The sequence below is a fragment of the Tricharina praecox genome (assembly GCF_024521635.1).
Source record: "Tricharina praecox strain CBS 144465 chromosome Unknown BZA05scaffold_8, whole genome shotgun sequence".
NCBI classification, from domain to species: Eukaryota; Fungi; Ascomycota; class Pezizomycetes; order Pezizales; family Pyronemataceae; genus Tricharina; species Tricharina praecox.
Window position 1 is genome coordinate 488,675 of NW_026250410.1, and position 19,758 is coordinate 508,432.

General features: G+C 54.6%; 5 protein-coding genes across 5 annotated transcripts; 3 read left to right on the top strand and 2 right to left on the bottom strand.

Moving 5' to 3' along the window:
• Positions 1 to 3,991: 3,991 nt before the first annotated feature.
• On the top strand, positions 3,992 to 4,579 carry BZA05DRAFT_417586 (Rhodanese-like domain-containing protein; the record flags this gene model as incomplete). The annotated part of the gene is made up of 2 exons (XM_051485467.1): positions 3,992 to 4,426; positions 4,520 to 4,579. 2 exons carry the CDS (start codon positions 3,992 to 3,994, stop codon positions 4,577 to 4,579), a joined length of 495 nt encoding a protein of 164 aa, XP_051340749.1.
• A 6,941-nt stretch (positions 4,580 to 11,520) lies between these two features.
• Positions 11,521 to 12,406, top strand: BZA05DRAFT_467772 (uncharacterized protein; the record flags this gene model as incomplete). The annotated part of the gene is made up of 1 exon (XM_051487824.1): positions 11,521 to 12,406. Exon 1 carries the CDS (start codon positions 11,750 to 11,752, stop codon positions 12,404 to 12,406), a length of 657 nt encoding a protein of 218 aa, XP_051340750.1. The 5' UTR covers positions 11,521 to 11,749.
• On the top strand, positions 12,176 to 12,750 carry BZA05DRAFT_393649 (uncharacterized protein). Its single transcript, XM_051483243.1, has one exon. It carries the CDS (start codon positions 12,446 to 12,448, stop codon positions 12,674 to 12,676), a length of 231 nt encoding a protein of 76 aa, XP_051340751.1. The 5' UTR covers positions 12,176 to 12,445; the 3' UTR covers positions 12,677 to 12,750.
• Positions 12,751 to 14,550: 1,800 nt separating this feature from the next.
• BZA05DRAFT_393655 (uncharacterized protein) lies at positions 14,551 to 15,701 on the bottom strand. Its single transcript, XM_051483244.1, has 2 exons — positions 14,787 to 15,701; positions 14,551 to 14,692 (listed from the first exon to the last, which is right to left on the bottom strand). Exons 1-2 carry the CDS (start codon positions 15,521 to 15,523, stop codon positions 14,623 to 14,625), a joined length of 807 nt encoding a protein of 268 aa, XP_051340752.1. The 5' UTR covers positions 15,524 to 15,701; the 3' UTR covers positions 14,551 to 14,622.
• A 1,446-nt stretch (positions 15,702 to 17,147) lies between these two features.
• BZA05DRAFT_393656 (AFG1-like ATPase-domain-containing protein) lies at positions 17,148 to 19,391 on the bottom strand. Its single transcript, XM_051483245.1, has 4 exons — positions 18,714 to 19,391; positions 18,570 to 18,647; positions 17,525 to 18,495; positions 17,148 to 17,465 (listed from the first exon to the last, which is right to left on the bottom strand). Exons 1-4 carry the CDS (start codon positions 19,357 to 19,359, stop codon positions 17,211 to 17,213), a joined length of 1,950 nt encoding a protein of 649 aa, XP_051340753.1. The 5' UTR covers positions 19,360 to 19,391; the 3' UTR covers positions 17,148 to 17,210.
• Positions 19,392 to 19,758: the final 367 nt, after the last annotated feature.

Genomic DNA, 19,758 nt, shown 5'->3' on the forward strand with positions numbered 1-19,758 from the left:
GGAAACGGGTGAAAAAGGCCGAGTGCAAAGTGCAGAGCATGCTTACAATCGCAATTGCAATTGCATCAGGTTCGACTGCTTGCTTGCCTGCTTGCTTGCCGTTTCATCCAGAACCATCTCCGTCCATGGCCACCGCCGCGATCACAATCATCACGGCCCAGCACTGCACTGCACTGGCCGCCGCGGGCCTGATCACTACTGTGTACTGCATACTTGTCATACTTACTGACTTGCCTCCGCCGACTTTGGCCATCCGTTGGGCTTGGCACATTTCTCTGCCATTCTCGATCTCAGGTTTCTGTCCGGCGTTTGTCCGCTCATGCCTGGCGCTCTTGTGCCGCTTCTTGGCTTATGGGAGATCGCCCGCCTAACCTTCCGGTATATTTCAACGTTGGACGACCCAGCCGACCTCAGCTTGCGCCCCAACCCGTGGCCTCTGTCTCTGTTTACCACCACCACCACCACCACCACCACTCCCCGTGTGCCTTCCCCGGCCTCTGAGCGCTGTTTGCTGGCAATGCCCCACTATCGCCCCACGCCACGCCAGGCCCTGTATTACCCTGTAGCGGCCCCCATCAGTTTTCGCATTTTCAGAATAAGACACAGCATGTGCCGTACATGCCCCCGAGAGACTCCCTCCTTCCTACACTGCACGTTACCAATGCCATACCATACATTCTCCACGTCAAACCCTACCTTCGGGCGTGCACCACGTCCCATGCATATCATACTTACCTACATCCTTCTTACCTGCCTACATGTATGTACGTACATACGTGCTTACCTACAAGGTCCCAAATGTACGCACAGGTATGTATTATCTCCTCTTCAGCCTCCCTCGCACGCAAACTTCGTTAGCCTCCAACAGCCGGCTCCACCATCTCCACCACTTCCACCACCACCGCCAAAACAATTGCTCCACCTACTACATACCCGAACTCACGATGCACACTCGGTCCCGACCAAACACACCCAATAACCCTTCCCAAAACCAATCATCCGCCCTACCATTCTCGCGAAACAGATGAGATGGAAAGCTTTACATGGCGCGGCAGCCGTCACGGTCTAATTCAAATCTTCCCCCGGCTACATGACTGCTCATGTTTGGGTGGCTATATGTGTGCTCTGCCTTTTCTGCCCACTCTCAACTTTGAGCGGCATTAATCTCTATCCAGGCTCCGAGTGGAACGCACGCCGACTGCAGGCAGAAACTAAAAAAATTGTTTTCCAGTCCCAACAAATGTTGCGGGATGTGTGTTCCCAGCAGCGGAGAACTCGGTAAGGACATGCTGCATGGTATTGGGCACTGGATAGTCATTGTCACTGCTTGCAGGCTATTGGATCGTTCGGTCAATGCGAATTTTCAATCCGACTTTCCGACTGTGTGCGTTGCCTTCACCAGGTCGTATTCCGTCGATACTTCTTGCCACATTCCATCTATCACAAAGGCAATACTGTTTTTTTTACGTTCGATCAGCGGCCAGGAACGTAGACACCGTGGCCACTATACGCTTCCGTCGGTCCCCACTTCATCGTGGCACCCCTCCCTCACCGGGATTTCTGACGGGCACGTGGTAGTCGGAGGCTGAAGATACAGGGAGGCTTTCGCCCCCCCTCCCCCTCCCCCTCCCCAAAGAGACACATTGCAATGCTCCGACACCCGAGTGCTCCTGCACGGACAGTGATCCTTCCTCCCAGCGTGGACTTGCCAGAGCAACGTGGAGTGGGAGCAACGGTTGTACGGACAACGTGGAGTGGAACAACAGTTGTGCGCACAACGGGGGAACTTCATCCGACACAATTGATGGCTGCGAGGGAGCGTCTTCTCCCCCCCCCAAGAACAACGAACTCCAATCCACTGCCAGAAGCACTGATCTTGGTTGATGCCGCAGCAACCACCATCTTGACGACGGACGGACACTAGTCCTCGTGACCTTATCAAGACATGGGCAAAGCTGCTCGGCGTTTGCTGGTCACTGTCCATCGATTCGGCTGCTCTCTCGAGTAGTTTAGATCGAGGTCCGCAAGGGTCGGTGGTAAATCGCTTGGTGGTGCATCCTTTTCTGCCCCTGTGAACATCCATTGGCTCGCGTACTACACGTAGGTGGGTTTCCTGGCAGCCAACCAGATACTCCGAACGGCCGCTTCCCCCCGGGAATCCGGTGCTAGGACTTGGAGTTGGGACGATGCCTACGGAATATCCATTGGCTCCGACGGCCCCCCGTGGTAGGGGACACTACCGGGCAACGTCCTCTTGGAGGAGGATGCCTCCAGTGGCCCAGTTTCCAACATATCCATCCTTAGGCAGCTTGCAATGCAACACTATGCGATCGTTACGATCAAACGACTAGCCAGTGAACGACGGCATAATGCAATGCTTGGGGGAACCGGCACGACCAGAAGTTCTCGGGGCAGTCAAGACACGGGGGTGAGCTCACGATCATGCAACCATCCGCGAGGAGTATCACGAGCACCGATGAGGATGGAAAGGGGGGCTGTTACGAATTCACAGATGACTGGTTAGCTATTTCTGCTCTGATCACTATTTCCAATTGACCAAATTTCGGCTGTTATGGAAAGAAGGGGCTAATTTCTGCCACACAGCTGCCTCGCGAGTGCCCTGCATAAGTGTGACTTCGATCCCATCGTTGCCGGCTTATCTGCCTGCTCGGTCCGGCACTTTCGCCTCGGAGACGGACAGATACTCGTTGGGTTACATCTCAAGTCATGCGTGGGAATATCAGTGGCCCACCGGCGGATAGCCACCTCCAGCTAGTTGTGTCTGGCGAGCTGGTGCCTTCTGTTCATTTCATGATACCCCCTCTTTTCGGGTCCCGCGATCCGTGTCCTGCTCTGCGGGGTTGTTGCGCGCACAAGTCGCAATACCTAGGTGCCTTGGTTCAATCCACGGAGAAACCGTTTTGACGGCAATCATCAATCTCCTCACCGTTATCTACAACTCCGCTTACCTACCGAGTTGCGTGCACTCGAAATCGGCTCACGCTGGGTGGTGGTGGTTATCAAGGTCCGTGAGCACTGGTGCCGGCATTCCATATACTCTACATACATAAGTAGAGCGACGATCTTGTGAGATACTCCGCTTCTTATCTGGACCTGTTTCAGCGTACGGGAGAAGCGCATCATGTTGGATTTTCTATTGGATATTATGTGCTATCCCCCACTAGTGACGTCTTCTGTTCTGGCTCGTCCTTGAGACGGACCCAATAGGATCAATGAAGCGGGAAGCGTCGGACCGTTGCAAGCCTGGAGCAGCAGTGGGGGCTGGAAATACTGGGTTTTCGAGCCCACTGGTTCCTTAGATCTCAAGAGTGGTAGAGTGTATGCGTGTTGATCCAGCCATGCCTTTCCACCAGCACAAGCCAAGTCTCTTCTCCACCTTGACGACAGGCACGATGTGCCGTTCCAGGGGTTCATCGAACCGAGTCAGAAGACTGTCACTCAGCTAAGCGCTCCAGTCCTTGCGGTGGTGTCGCCTGCGAAGCCGTGGCCCGGATTCCCCCCACTGCCAGCGGACCGCTACCAGGTCTACTAGTAATACTATTAGAGCTTTCCTACATTTTTTGAGACATAATTGTCTCGAAAGAAATGTACCGGTAACTGGGCCGCAAGGCTATCTTGCCTTGAAGGTTGACGTTTTTTGATTTCGGGGACAGTTGTAATACCGACGTTGGCCGCAACAGATATCGTTTAGGTCTCTGAATTTATACTTGCTCTGCCTATATGAATTGGTACAATAATACCCGTCATCTGTCGGGAGTTGTCGTACACGTCCTGCCCCTCTTTTCGATCACCCCTAACCGCGTGCACAACTCATCAGCCGCAACCCCACTAAAAATGTCCCGCTTCCCTGCTCGGCCGTACACTGACGCTACTGTTTCGATACCCCTCCACGACCACCACCACCACCACCACCACCACCACCACCCGCGACACAACCACCCCAACCCGCGCCTACCTCCCCACCTACCCCATGTCGGCCTACACGCAGCTCCCCAAGCTAGTCCGCGTCCCTCCCGAGCGTCTGCGCAGCATCCTCCTTTCTCAGCCGACGGAAGAGAAGCTCGCCGTGATCGACGTGCGGGACTCCGACCACATCGGCGGGCACATCAAGTCGTCACGGCACGTGCCCTCCGGCACGCTGAACTACACGGCACCCGAGCTCGTACGCACGCTGCAAGGCGCCGAGAAAGTCGTTTTCCACTGCGCGCTGTCGCAGGAGCGCGGGCCGAGCGCTGCGATAAAGTATATCCGCGAGCGGGAAAGGTTGATGGGCCCCGAGTCGGTCGCCAAGGAGGCGCTATGGATCGATGATGGCGAGCCCGCAGAGAGGGATGGTAAAGGCGCTGTGCTGAGGCAGCAGGTCTACGTACTCGATGGCGGGTTCGTTAGGTGGCAGCAGGAATATGTGCGTGACTATCTCTGGTTCCTTTCTTGGTTTTGATTGCCTGCTGCGGCGGCAGCGACAGCGAAAGCAACAGAGACTAACGCCACACCCTAGGGAACTGACGAGCGGTTGACGGAGAATTATAACAAGCAGCTCTGGGAACAGGGCTTTTAGACTAGGCAGGCTAGAATTGGCCAAAACATGCAGAGCAGAGCGGGTGATTCAAGAGGGGGATACTATAGATTCATAAATACCCACGGTTAGATTTGATGATGACGATGATGATGATTCGGAGAAAGAAAAGAAACAAACAAACAACCCGTTGCCCACCCAAACCCGAGCACGCATACTGGATTCTACTCCTGCCGCTTTGCTATGTACACAATTCTGCATGTTGTGATCCAAGGGGATGGCGTCCGGAAATGGGGCCAATCAGATGCAAGTTGGCGAGAGAAACTGTAATGTTGCACTCGAGTGATGTTTTATGGAAGGGAGGCGGGGTGTTGGTTCAAGGTTGCCAACCATCACGGTGGGAACTGTTCGCAATGACGATATTCGATTGAGACGGGGCGCGCAATTTCTACTGCATACCTCTACTTTACCGACGCAGGTGTTCGCACTCTCTCTCACACGGCGGTTGAATGCACACGGGAAAATCGATATGTATAGTAGATTATTCTATGGAAGCTGATAGGTACGCGCATTCCCGAACCCTAGCCCAGCGACTACACACGCATCGACGGGAAAGAGTTTCGATCAAAACACTTTTTTTTTTGCCTCCCCTTGCTCTCTCTTTTGCTCTTGCTCTACGCATGACGCACACACAACTCTCTCTCTCCCTCTCCCCATTCTCTCTGCTCTTGCTCTTTCCAGCGGCAACGCAAAGACTAGAAAGGAAGGGCACAAACATGAATGACCGTTTACCGCCGCCGCCACATCGACCAACAGAACAAAACAAAAAAAATTTGTCCAACTCGCCGCAAACGAAACGCGGAAAGGCAAAGGCAAAGACAAAGGCCGTGCGTCCACAGCTCAAGGCTGATAATCCTCTCTGCGGCAAGTCTTCCCTGATCTCGGCAGAGGAGTACCGTACCGGTATCGGTATCTACCGGTACCTACCTAGGCGAACACTGCACCACATTTCTGGCCACCACCAACACCACCACCACCAACAGTTTTTGATAGAACACACATTTTTTCACGGATGGCGCCCCCTTGATCGAGAATTGCTTCGATCGATCCCTCGCCTGGGATGTGAAGGAGGAGCAACAAAGGCAGAAAGTCCATCCCGCAGTGGAATGAAGGATCCGGACTGCCCTCCACCGCTCCACCACCGGCGATTGAACCACGGGAGGCCAGCCGCCGGCGGCGAAAACAACTCCAAACGGACGGGGAGATTCTCCGAACCTTCTTGAAAGGGAAATTTATCCGCATGAAACGCCTCTGCCCCATCGTGGACGTTGTGTTGTGCCGCACTCGGACAGTTCGGCGCCCCAAATGGTTGGATAGATGGATGGATGGCCAGCTTCGACGTTGGTCGGTCGGTCGGTACCCGTCTTGGAGTGCAGGCGCCACAAATAAGGGGCGCCGGTTCCAGCTTCTGCAAAAGCAATCGGACCAGATGGCAAGATTTGTGCCACCGGCCACCGGCCACCATGGATGACGATGCGGCGGAATCGAGCTGGGATGCGGTGGGGGGCTGGCAGCGAAACGTATGCCACTGCGTTACATTACAGACGTAACATAGGAGAATCGTGGTGAATAATTCTGCCTAATCCAACCATCCCGATTTAGCATCGGTCTGGTCCCACCGCTGCTGTTCCAACCAGACCAACACCCTCCACTGTTATCAGGCCAGTAGAAGGACTGCAGACGGCGCTCTTAGTGTAGGAACATGGAGGAGGGTGGATTCTGCCATGGAGATCTTCTCCGCATACTGCAGAACTACTGGTCTTGGGGTCGGTTTTGCTGGGATTTGATGCTGTGCACTGCACTGCACTAGTCGTTGAAACCTGTCTCTCGTGGTCAATGCCTGCTGCTGAGAAGTCTGGTGAGTCGACAGCATATCCACGGCCGAATCACAACGCCAAATCGCACAGAATCCTTTCGAGCGGTTTCCACCTACGGGAAAACTAGCGCATGATCTGGACGCCCCTGTCGAACAACTGTAGGGCCGTCTCGATGGTGTGTGGTAGCGATCCGAGAGCACCGACATGGACGTGACCTCTCCATGCGAGTGTGAATCCCCCCAGAGAAGACCATAGGTACAGAGTTGGCGAGTATTTCTCGTCTGACTCTGGCACCACCGGGCGAAGACAGGAATCAGTGGTCCCCGAAGCTCGCGAGAAGCTCAGATCTCCGATCTCAAGGCGGGGGTGAAGCGTTTGCTGCTGGCTCGATTGCTCGTCCAGGCGAGGACGGGGGCGGAGGGTGAAGCTCCTGTTGCCAGCTTGTTCACCGTCATTTGTACACGTCTCCAGCCTGGCTGCAGAGATGAGGACTGCAGAGACGGCCTGATCTCCGACAGAGACTTTGCAACCCCTCCTTCCCCCTCGTGACGTGACCCTTGTCCCGTGAGGTCCAACACTAGTGGGCGGTGTTGGTCTGGTTCAACTGCCCGCATGGTAACAGGTTGGGTGTGGAAGCGCTTGTTAGGCTGTGACGTTCCGATTTCGGAAGGAGCTGATTGCTGAACTGGCAGCTGTCAGAGAGCCTATGGTGGTGGTGGTGGTCTTTGTGGTTGTCGTGGTTGTCGTGGTTGTCGTGGTCGTTGTCGTGGTGGTCGTCGTTCTGGTCGTGGTAGCGGTCGTGGTCGTGGGGTGCATTGGGAGTGCCAACGTTGGACCTGCTAGCCAGCATCGAGATTTACTTCTGCTGATTAGGTGTAGCCAGTGTGATTCACCGCGCAGCCGTTTGCAGTCCGAAAGGGACTTGGCAGCGAGAAGCGATTGTGGGATGGTTTCCAGCCGCTGTTGGGCGACGGTATGTACATTGGCAAAGTGCAGTTATCGCTGTTGCTGCTGCTGCTGCTGTCCTAAGGCAGTGGATACATAACGACTGGATATGTGCTCAGCGGCAAGCGGGGGGCTATTCCGAGACGTTCAACTTCAGGCCGCACTACACCACATGTTCTTCCGGCCTCAGTGCAGATCTTCTGAACGTTTATTTTTTGGTCATAGCCTCTTCCGATCGACACCGATAGCCACAAAGGGAAGCGGGGGACCTCGACCGTTGAGGTAATCAGCTAAGTGTCGTTGGACGGACTTGTCCGCAGGAACTGTGCTCACCGAAAAAGCCAGCAAGCCCGGAAGGCTCTCCGCACGAAAGTCCTTCTTAACAGCCAATCCTCCAAATTTTGAGGTGGGGTTGGAGTAACCCCCTTCCCCCCCTCCCCCCGAAAAAACAGGCTATCAAGATTAGCACACTCTTATTACCCTTCTCACGAATGATCACTCGGTACAGGACGGCCCTCCTAATTGGTCTCAAGGGGAAGCCTGTAGCTAAGCAAAATAGCATCCAAGGAGAAATTTCTAGGGGTGGCAACGGTTATCGTTTCGCATACATGATACGGAAGCAGCCCCAATGACAACGCCGATGAAACTACTATAGCTCGCCGAGCGCGTGAAGGAGACTCAGCCAGTCCGACGTCACCAAAAGCAAGTTCATTCGGAGATTTCTGATGATTCAATCGGACAACAAGTCAAGGAATACTACGAGCGCCTACTGCTACTTACTACATGCTAATTGGGAGCCTGATGATTAGGAATCCCCACGCTCTGAGTTGTTCAGTCGGTCGGACGGCCGGACGCTCCTATGTGTACATACTACATACTAGAGCGCCACCGGCTCAGTGACACTCCTCTGGTGAATCGAAGCTAAAATCCTATCCTACTATGTACTATACTTCCAGCTGACCATGACCGCACGGCGGTGAGGCTGCAAGTCTCCATCCACAATAGATCCCGCAGAATCCACACGGTTCTGGCGGGACGATGATCGCATTGAATGTGGAGCCGCCGCGCCCCAGGAATTTCTAAGCTGCAACGCAGGCAGCCCGCCCGGCCCAGGCCATTCCAAGCTGCGACACAGGCGATTTCGAGGTGCGACAGAAGCAGCCCGCTCGCCCGCCCCCCAACTTCATCACCACGCCACAGCAATGCAGCCAGCCAGGCATGTGCTATCCGAAATTTCCTGGTTTTCTTCAACCATCCTTCGTGGACCCGGCGCCGTGGAGAGTGGATTATTTTTCGAAGAAGACGAGCATGCTGATCCCTCGCGAATTCGTTTAAAGCTGCATCAAGTTATAGTTACCTCCGCGCCCAGCCCTATTCCCTACCAACTACGCCGACGACGACGACAACAGGCGAGAATAGTGAAGACGGCGGATGCAGTTTTGCGGCACAGCATCACACCGGCTTCAGCCGATACGTGCACAGGCTCACCGAGCAGCACATGCGCCCTTGCTTTTTGTGTGTGGCGGATGTATGCACTGCATTGTCTCCATGACTGTATGTAGTGGAGTCGAGTCGAGTTGGCCACTGTATGTATGTACATACAGGCTCCGTATGTACATACGAATTTCTTTTGGAGGCCTATAGCGTCGAGTGATCTGGTCCGCCGACGTACGTATGTATCCAGCATATATGTACTCTACTTATTTACCCTTTCTCGCGCATATCATGGACATGGACCCACGGAGTGCCGGAATAGGCATCGGAGGCGACGAAACGGGTGTGCCGACGCCTCCACTACAGTTGATCGTTCTAGAACACTATTCCATGCGGATTGCCGGAAAGCCACTCTCACGTCCGTCTCCCGCATGGGACCATGGGTACTTGGGCACTTAGGAAGCAGTACAAAGTACCTGTTTTTCTTCTTTCTTTCTTTCTTTTTTTTATTTAGGTTTTCCTTGTCAGCCAGCCGGTACATCTTTGAAAAAATTCTCCCCTTTAACTAGTGCATCGACCGCCCGCCCGCCCGCCGCGGTTGATCGACGTTGTCGCTGGGGGGGCTTGGCTTGGCTGGGGTAATAATAGCGGCGGATCTCATGGAGGGGAAACGCTATTGCCGCAGGTCCTAAACTCCGACCGGCAGGCAGCGGGACATCTTGATTCACCGCGAAAGCACTCGCTCAGACCCCACCCCATCGTTGGCGGAAAGAAAATGGGTGCATTAAATGTCTCACTTAAGGGTACATTTTGTATCCGCTTAAAATGTTCCTGTTGCAAGCTGACTGTACTCTGCTCTACTCTGCCATCTCATGCAGATATGCACCCGAACCCCGAGCGACAGCCACAAGTCACAATCGTCCGAGATGCATAAGCTGCCGGCGGGCTTGACCTGCCCCTGAAGCTTCGCCTGCTCTCCGATTTATGCACATAACAACGAACATTTCGGTTCCCTTCGGATTCGTATTCCGACGAGCATTTCGAGCTGGCCCGGCCCGGCGTGACTACGGCGGCTGTTTCAGTTTTATCTCCCTCCCCTGGAGCAAAGCTAGCAACGGCCATACTACGTATATACATACCTTGTATCGGGTTTCAATCCCCGAAACACGGTGCTCTGCAGTGCTGTTCAGGAGGCCTAGTTAGCACTGCGCACCCGCATCCATCGATCGAAGGAATGGACCCTATGGCCACCAATGAAGTTCTTATGATACCTACGGGATACTTACATAACTTCTCGCTACCCTCGCTACGGTGACGGTACATACAGCACTGCAGCTCGCACAACCATCCCAGCCGGCGAACTTCTGCGATGTATGTAGGTCTCCTCCAACGCTGCTGATCTTCAGCCAACCAGAATGGCTGTTACGTCAGACGTACAGTACATACATGCATACTAATATGCAATGAATACGGTATTGATCCCTTGGTCCGGGGAGACCAAGACGGAATATACATATCTACCGTATACATACCCCCCTCCACATTTCCCCACATTGCATACCCAACCCCCCACACCAAGACTCGGACGCATATGTCGCATATGTCGCATAGATATGTAGATACATGGTAGGCTGCAGCCCCAGCATGCGCAGTGCTATGTATGTAGCCACCCGGCGGTCGTGGAGCTGATCCCCAAGTCGCGCCGCCGAGCGGACTCGTATCCAGTGGATGAAGGGATATGTACATACGGCGACGACGATTGTCCCGCCGCTCCTGCCGGCGAATCTCAACGGATTCGCCCATTCGAACGGCTTGTACAAACCTTACATACCTCTGCCTCCCCCGCATTCCTGTGGGTGTGGGTGTGGGTGTGCCAGTCGAAGAGGACTCCAAGCAAATCAGCGAGTAATACATAACCTAGCTTTCCGCGCAGATCGAAGGTCAATGGGGCCGCCTAGAGGCTGCATACCTAGGATGCGAGTCGTCCAACCTTTCGGAGAATCGGGGGGAATTTCTCCAGAGCACGCACGCACGCGACATCCTCGCTCAATGTCAGTGCAACGAGTCGGCACCACGTGTTGTGGTCGATCGTCCCGCTTGCGCCTTGCCTTGCCGCGTGGGAAAGGGGTGGGGGAGGGATATGGGGGGCGAATTCAATGTGCGATGGGGTGGGGATGAGATACATAGTATGGGGTATGATATGTAGGATACTATGTGAGGGCGGCGTGCGGGGGGATGGATCATGATGGGGGATGGCATAACTCGTAATAGATCGAAAAGAGACTGCCGAGGATACTGGTGGGTTGATGCTCGCCAACCCATTCTCCTGGGAATTGTGGGGATGCTGAGAGGGGGTGGGGTTATAGTATATTTAAAGGAGGGAGAGGTCATAAGATATATGGCAGCTGGTCCACGACGACGACGACAATTCATCCCCCACTTAATCTATATGATGCATACCATACAGGGTGTCGCCATGACACTGGTCATTGCGTGTCGTGTAGACGCTCGCCGGCACGCCAGTGGACGAGGATTCGCCAGATATTGTTTCCGCCGCCACCACACGCGGCCCAGTGTTTAAACAACCACCCTCCCGTTCTTACCTCCGACGGATGGTGACGATCTTTCTAAATAAGTAGCTGTCGTCTGCCAGCGATATATTACGGTAGATAGGTCAAGGTCAAGGTCAAGGTACTGGCCGATGATCAGGGCAGCCCACCGACCACAGCCGAGGCACAGACAGCCGCCACCACCACTGTATGATACCTCGAATACCTATGTCGACGAGTAAACAAACCAGACTGAGCGCGGACAACCCAGGTTCTCCTTCTTATATCAACCGTCCACGAGCCCAAGAAATTCCAAGAGATTTCCAAGCCCATCCAAGCCCATCCAGACCATCCAGACCATCCAAGAAAAGCTTATTGGTCCCAACACACCCCTTCGCCGCACAGCCATGCCCTCAATAGCGCCGCTTTCCAAGTCCCAGCAGCTCCGCCGACGGTACGGCATCCCAGACCTAAAAACGGCGGCACCGGCATCACCAGCGGCGGCCTCCTGCGGCTCCTGCAGCTCCTGCAGCCCCACCTGTTCACCACGGCCGCCGCTCTCCCGGCGATCCTCATCACCGCTCATATACTGGCTCCGCACGCACCCGTTATCCAAGAAGTCCGCACACACCCCGCACACCCCGCACACCCAGCCCTTACAGCTCCCCGCGCTCACAGCCCAGCTCACAGCACTAGACGCAGAGCTCGCCAGCATCTCGTGGGAGGTGTTATCCCACCGCACACAGCTCCGCGCCAGCGCCAGTCTCGCGGAAGTGGTCCATGCGCTGCGCACGCGGCACGTGGGCCTGCGGGCGCGGGTGCGCGCCGCAAGGGACGTCTATGCGCACGTCGAGGGCGCGCTGTATCTTCTTGGGAAGACGGGCGTGGGGAAGTTGAATGTGGGTGTGGGTGGGCCCGGTGGGGAGGAAAGGCTGGTTGGCCTGGTTGGGTTCCTGGGTGGGGAGCTGGAAGGCGTTGAGGCGCAGCTGGAGCAGGCGGAGGAGGAGTGCGCAAGGAGGGTGCTCAGACCGGTTGGGTTGGAGGTCAGTTTGGTTCTCGATTAGTGGGACTTTTTGGGGGTTTTTTTGGGTTGCCTGGCTCTCATGGGGGGTGTTCTTTTTTATTTGTTTGTTTTTTTTACGGCACTTAACTACCGCTTTTGTATTGACGGGGCTCATGATTCCGATGGTTTTTTTTTCTATGCTTGTGGCCACTGGATGGCCGCAAGAGTTTGGTTTGGTTTGGTTCGGTGGACGATTTGGCACTTGCGCTGGTTCGAGGGGATACGGCATACCGGTACGATACTGCGTATGTACAATTACAGGAAAGGCTGAGGGCCCGTTTGGATGGCCTCAGTTTTCAGTTCCAGTATTAGAGCCAAATTCAGTTCCCTGCCGGGACACCGAATACTGTTCAGTTTCAGTTTCTGGAAACCCTTGAGGGGAACAGAGTGTTTGGCAGTTCTCAGTATACTCAGCCATAAGACTAAATAATAGGCTTCACCAGAACTTTAATGGTAGACACATTGTAGCCCCGCGTGTCGTTGGGGAGTCCATGGTTGAAGTTAAAGTGCGGTACTGAGTGGTGGTGGAGAAATCGATCTCTAGAGGTCAGCTCCCGTTTCATCGCTGGAGCCGCACAGTTTGAGTTTTTTTTTTTCTCTCAGTTTTTGTGCCATCCAAACAGGGTTACAGTTTTGTTTGCTCGATTTCTCGAAAAACTGACAATTTTCGCTAAAACTGAGGCCATCCAAACGGGCCCTGAAAGTATAACTTGTATCTGTCCAGCGGCTGGATCATCACCTTCACCATATTCCGTGCATCAAGGTTTCGAAACGGACGTAGGTACTCCAGAGTGTGCCTACTTATATATTCCATAGTGGTTTCTGTCCAACACGATCCATAGCTCCTCGGCCAAATCCCTGACGACCATTGACCGTTGAGGCCAGGACCGGGGGGCGACCGTAACCAGCCAGGGAAGCTTAGCAGCCAATATCGACTTCAAGGCATATGTAGTCACGCCCCTCATTCCCGGTCAAACAAACCAATTATTTGTTCGCCCATCATCGGGGGCTTAATACGGACGCAATTCTATGCAATACGAGGTGGGAGAAGCAAAATCTCGATAAAGGAAGTATACCTAGTAGAGTGATTAACCTCCTCTCTCACAACAGCATCCCGTCCGATCCTTCTAGACGCCGAAATACCTATGCATACATGCCTTGATGATAATGTAGAGTACTATGTTATCCCTCTTCGCCCGGTGATCAACACTGAACAGCTGCGCGTGCGGGCTGGCCAATCGCTGCAGTCTGGAGCCCAGACAGCTCCGTATGCAACCTATAGTTATGCGGCCCGCGGGGGCGAACGGACTGTTTGGCTGCACCTCCCAGCTTATGTATGCATACATATTGGCCGCCAGAATCCAACACCAACACTTTCTTTTGGGAGGCCTGGATGTGGCTTACTCCACAGTATCATACGGTACAGTGGAGCAATAACTCGAGGAGTGGAAAAGCAAAGTTATCGGTACTCTACCTAGCATCCTGGGGTAGGCTGGGCGAGCTGCATCGTCTAGGTGGTAATGTAGTTAGTCGGGTTGGAATGGTAGGTACTTGTTATGTATTGTACGTAAGGAAAGCGGGATGGCCCCCGCTATCTGTAGAAAACAGTACAGATAGGATTGTAGGTAACTAGGTACATAGAGTACATAGAGTGGTCACATTCACCTGTAAACACAGCACGTCCTCGGTGACGGACGAACAAGCTTTCCCAGCACTCGCCAAAGTTCTTGGCTGCCGTGAAATGATCTTCCGGGCCGGGAACGGCTGAGGCAGAGTTTCATGTTACCACCCATGTAAGTACCTAGCGTACATAGCCAACCAAAGTCGATGATCTACCCGCAGACTATCAATTCTGCATTCCGAATGTGTCCAGCCCAGGTCGAGATCTTCAGTACATACGAGGCGCAAGGTGGCCAGACATCGCCCCATACTTGCATTGCATCTTTTTTATCTTTCCATTGAGCACGCGCCCTGGCCGCCCTCCCCAGTTTCCCCACCTCTCCAGTGTCCCCACTTCCCCACCTCCCCCACTCTTCCCCTCCTTCGACCTACAAAAGATTCACGTGTCCGGTGTGGGTAAATTTCGCCTTCCAGGTCTAGCCTTCAGTTAGGAACCTCTCTGCTGTGAGAGTCTTTCACTCTTCCATTCATGGCGTGGTCGAGACGTCTGCATGTGTCCGTCAGCACCGAGATCCAGTTGCCTAGGCGGTGCTCATTTCACCACCGGATACATTTGCAACTGGTGCAGGGCCCCTTCCCACACTTGTAGCACCAGTTATAACCGCACCTACGTGGTTATCGAGTTAGTTCGCGCGCGTGGGGGAGTTCTCGTGAGTCGGTTGGCGGGGAGGGGAGAGAGAGAAGGAAAGTGTTCGCCCTACCGACAGAACATAGTCGCACAGCCTCCAGCTCGTATCACCAGAACTTTGCAATACGGGCACCGCCGCCAGTGGTTCCGCTTGGCCAGCTCTTCCAATGATTGCTCGGTTTGCTGGGTGTTGTGTCGGACACAGAGCAGGCGACTGTGCGCCTTGCCGGTGCAGACGGCGCATGTTTTTGTGCCGCAGTCGCTGCAGCGCAATGCGATCGGAAATCTAGCCGACAGTCGCCCGCGCCGCTCGCCGACGAAGAGGCCGCACCCCTTCAAGTCTGCGCAGTACACGCGCTTCTCCGGCGGCACCGACATCTCCGCCCGCCGCTGCTGCCACTTGTTGCGCTCCAGCTCAGAGAAGTGGAGCGGCTCGGAGTCGACGGCGTGCGACGGGCTGCAGCACCGCGGCGGGTATTGGGATTCGTCGGATTGCGCGTTCGTGAACATGCGGTGGTGGCATGAATTGCACCATAGGTGCTCGGGATTGTGGCAGAGCGCGCTTCGGGTCTGCTCGTTGGCGGGTAGTTCTTGCAGGCAACATGTGCAAGTAAAGGATGCTGCGGCGTCCGTCTCGCCGGCCTCCGAGTACTCGGCTGTGCATACTTCTGTCAGTGACGATGATGAGGATGTTGCTGTGGTGTCCGTCTCGCCGGCCTCCGAGCGCTCGGCTGTCCATGTGTCTGTCGGTGACTCGGAGGATTCTGATAGCGAAGGCGAACATGTAGGCGATGTAGAGGGCTCCGTCATATTGGCCTGCAATTGAACTACCGTCTTCCTCTGCCGAGTGCTTCCAATTGTGGGTTGTGGGTTTCTCCGGTGATGGTGATGGTGATGGTGATGATATGGGTGTCGAGTGTCGGGGGACAAACGGCTTATAGCTTCACCTCCTCGCCCTGTCCGGAGAGTTTAAAGCTACCTATACCCCTCTATAAGTCTATGTAGTCTAGACTCTACTGGAAGGATCGTTCCTACATATAGATGGTAGAGTAGGCACCAATGGTGACACAGCCTCGTGAGTCGTCGTCGTCGTCGATCTGCCCATCTCATACGCTGGCTCCGCACAGCTGATCTCGTCGACGAATAGAGTAGCCTCCCGAGCCGTCGGGAGATCTTCGATGATTGGAGAAATGCTTCCGCGTAGGTAGACCGACTCGTAATCGTAGCCATTGGGAATATTCAGGCTCGTCTCGAACAGAAAGCCAACGCCTAGCATGCCTGGCTCCCTTCTTGCTCCCTCCCTACCGCCCCGAACCGTTTCCGGAGCCGGCTCGATACCTACCGTAGGTTTGGTGCATCCAGATTCCAGTCACGAGGTTAAGCGTCTGAGAAAATAAACCCCGAAACTGTGCGGCTCCGGCGACGAAACTGGAACTGACCTCTGGAGGACAGTTTCTTCACCACCTCTCAGTACCGCATTTTAACTTCAACCATGGACTCCCCAACGACAAGCGGGGCCACAATGCGTCTACTATTAAAGTTCTGGTGAAGACTATTTTTCAGACTTATGACTGAGTATACTGAGAACTGCCAAACCCTTTGTTCACCTCAAGGTTTTCCGGAAACTGAAACTGAACAGTAATCGGTGTCCCGGCGGGGAATTGAATTAGGCTCTAAAACTGGAACTGAAAACTGAGGCCATCCAGACGGGCCCTGACTATTGGGAACTGCGAAATACTTTGTTCACGTCAAGGTTTTCCAGAAACTGAAACTGAACAGTATTCAATGTCCCAGTGGGAACTGAATTTGGCTTTAAAACTGGAACTGAAAAGTGAACGCATCCAAACGGGCCCTTACTTGGTAGGAGAAGAACCCTTTCCGGCCCAGCACGAGATACTGGTACGATTGAACCAAACGGGAAAAAAAAATCAGGCGTGAGTGATAGTACGTGACCAGTGACTGCCTTGTAGATCCGGCGTCGCACTTCTCCAGCAGGGAATATATACCTACATCCTATCACTACCACCCACCCACCCGTATATTGCACCCGGCCAGCTGGACAGCCGTCGTATCGTTCCATGGTATCTTGCCGCTATACCTAGTAGAACGAGACATCCAGAGTCCATCCCGCTCTAACCTGTGTCCCTCCCCCCCCTCCCCTCTGGGACCCCACCCCCTCCCCATCGCTCGGCAGGCGCTGTTTAATTTCACTCACGTTTCCAAGGCCAAGGAAGACGACAACGTAGGTATGTATATGGAAAAAGATGATATTGATATCGCCGGCAGACCTGGTATATAAATCGCGCACGAACGAACGGAAGAAACGCAGCCTCTATCGCACAACGCAAGCAAAGCCACACAACCCAAGAAAGAGAGAACAAAAAAACCACGTAACCTTCTATACCAAAAACCACCCCCCCCCCCCCCCCCCCCCCCCCTCCCCCCACTACCCACTAGCCCTCAACCCATTGTACACTTCCCCTCCCCCCACTACCCACTAGCCCTCAACCCATTGTACACTTCCCATCTCCGCCAACCTGCTCAAAGCACGCGCAAAGGCGAATCTCTCCTCGTCGCCGGAAAAGATCGAGCTGTTCTTAAGCATCTTCATATCCATGCCCAGGTCGTCCATTAGGCTGCGGTAGCTGGAATCTAGATCGCCGCCGTCTTTGTCATCGATGCTCGCTTTGATGTCGTCGTTGCTAACGAATAGTTGTTGCATCGGTACGTCCATTGTGAGGACCAGTTTTGCCTGCAGCATTGTGTTAACCGGTGAAGGGGTAAAGAAGGGGTGATGAGGGGGTGTATTACTTTACTCTCGTACACGGCATCGATGAACGTGATGAAGCGCCTAGCCAGATCTCTAGTCTTGTGGTCCATCCCCGGCACACCGACCACGACGAAACCGCGGTAGTGTCTGCACAGCTCCAGATAGTCCGCGGCACTAGTCGCCGACCCACACAGCTCGTTGAAGTGGAACATAGCCGCGGCACCCGACGCCTTGGGAACATTGACATCACGGCCCCAGATTTGATGTTTCCTCGGCGAAGGCGGATCCCGGGGGTCCGCGAGGTATGCGAACCATTTTTCAGCGTGTTGGAGAGCGCCTGCGTCGTTGGCGGGGTGGTGGTAGACGCCCGATGGAGGGCGCGGGATCTTTCGGTAGTCCGTCGGCGAGTCTAGGTTGATCACTACCAGGTCCGTCTTGAGCATTTCGATACAGGGAATGAACGAGTGCCGCTGAATGCCGTTCTTGTAGAGTTCGTCCGGATGCCTGTTCGAGGTCGCAACCATCACTACGCCGTGACTCATCAGAGATTCCAGAAGTCGCCGTAAGATCATGGCGTCAGCGACGTCGGTGCATTGGAACTCGTCGAAGCAGAGGACCGCGGCGTTCTGTGCGATATCTGCGCCCACGAACGGGATCGCGTCGAAGTCGGGACCATGGGCGAGCTTGAGACGGTGCAGGCGCTTGTGGACGTCTTGCATGAAGTGGTGGAAGTGGATGCGCGTCTTCGACGTGATGTGGGCCGGCAAGGTGTTGTAGAACATGTCCATCAACATTGTCTTTCCCGAGCCGACATCGCCGTAGAGGTACAGACCCTTCGGAAGGACCGCCGGAATTTCAGTCTTCGGTGCTTGCGGGGGTTCGCGGCCGAAAAGCGAGTCGAGAAAAGATTTCGGGGGAGGCGGCGCAAGGGACTCGATAGTAGGGTGGATCACGGTGGGCGGATTGTAGTGAGCCAGCTCGTCGTGGAGGCCCTGAAGACTCCTAACGATTCCTATCCAGCGATCGGAATCAGCAACGATCCGAATAGGTAGGCAGGGTGTAGGAGGTGAGTGACAGTGAACTGACCTCGTTGGTATTCATCGTCCCGCAACTTCCCTTCACGCACCCAAGCATCGTACTGCACCAACGGCCCGATGGCAGGATCTACCACCTTTCCGTCAGCGTCCGTTCGTGCAGTTTCGCAGCTCTCCCTCTTTCCCCGTAACCCACCTCCGACACCCACATCCACGCCTTCCGCCGTGGTGGTTGTCGTTATCGTCTCGGTTGCTGTTGCCGCGGCCGAAGCCATACCCCGCATCCGCGGAACCCTCAATCGTGGTCGTACGAGAACCTTTCCAGCGCACTGAAAGCATAGTGGGCCGTGCTCTGTGGCTGTAAATAAAGTCCTGCTAGCCGCAGAGGGTATTTGCGGTTGCGGAGAGGGCCGGTGCTGCAGGGCCCGGAGGAGCGTGCTTCGGCGGATCATCGAATACGGGTGGTATGTAGGAACGCACGGGTGTTTCGAGACTGGATTATCGATTACAGCGACGCTCGGCGGCTTTGGATAGGTATTCGGGTACGACGTGGAGTAGGTATGGCGAAGCAGGTGGGTGGTGGAGGTTGCTAACCAAGTAGCTGCTTGTGTTGTTGGAGGGGACGATGTCGTCCTCCGACGGATGACGGGATCCTTCGTCTTTTGGTTCGGTTCGGTTCCTTCTCGGCACTTGCGGCGCTGGCAATGTCCGAAACAGAAAGGTCGTATGATCCATTGCGTCCACCACTCGTCTCGTTCACACGAACCGGAGTTTCGTGTCGCCGGCGGTCCAACATCCCGGGGGTCAGTCGAAGGGATTGGGAGGAAATCGCCGACGCGCATTTCTAGTATAGCAAAAGGAAATAGGTTTCGCGCGAGCCTGTGACGTACGGCGGCGCGGCGGACTATCTTGATAACAACCGCTTCCCCCCACCAATATGGTACTCGTGATCCTACTCTAAATATTGTGAGGCGTAAAAAAAAATCGATACAAAGTTTTGGCCCTCCCTCTCTACCGAACAGAGTTTTTTTCTCTCTCCGGCAAGCAGCAACCGAGGCAGAACGGGATGATCGCCACAGCAGGTCCACCAACGCTCACTCGAATCTTCCAAGCCCGTCTAGCTCGAACCCGCGAGCGCGATGCCGTTCTCGGTGATTGAGAGTGATGCATCGTGCAAATAACTCCGACAACCATTGCCCGCTGCTGCGGCGGGAAGAATCCGAACACAGTTCTGCGGGTAG

Coding starts and splice junctions, on each gene's coding strand:
- BZA05DRAFT_393649 (XM_051483243.1), top strand. CDS start 12,446: ATGGGGGGTGTTCTTTTTTATTTGTTTGTTTTTTTTACGGCACTTAAC.
- BZA05DRAFT_393655 (XM_051483244.1), bottom strand. CDS start 15,523: ATGACGGAGCCCTCTACATCGCCTACATGTTCGCCTTCGCTATCAGAA. Junction 14,693..14,786: donor TGTGCGACTATGTTCTGTCG/GTAGGGCGAACA, acceptor ATAACCACGTAG/GTGCGGTTATAACTGGTGCT.
- BZA05DRAFT_393656 (XM_051483245.1), bottom strand. CDS start 19,359: ATGCGCGTCGGCGATTTCCTCCCAATCCCTTCGACTGACCCCCGGGAT. Junction 18,648..18,713: donor CGTGGATGTGGGTGTCGGAG/GTGGGTTACGGG, acceptor GAAAGGTGGTAG/ATCCTGCCATCGGGCCGTTG. Junction 18,496..18,569: donor GGACGATGAATACCAACGAG/GTCAGTTCACTG, acceptor ATCGCTGGATAG/GAATCGTTAGGAGTCTTCAG.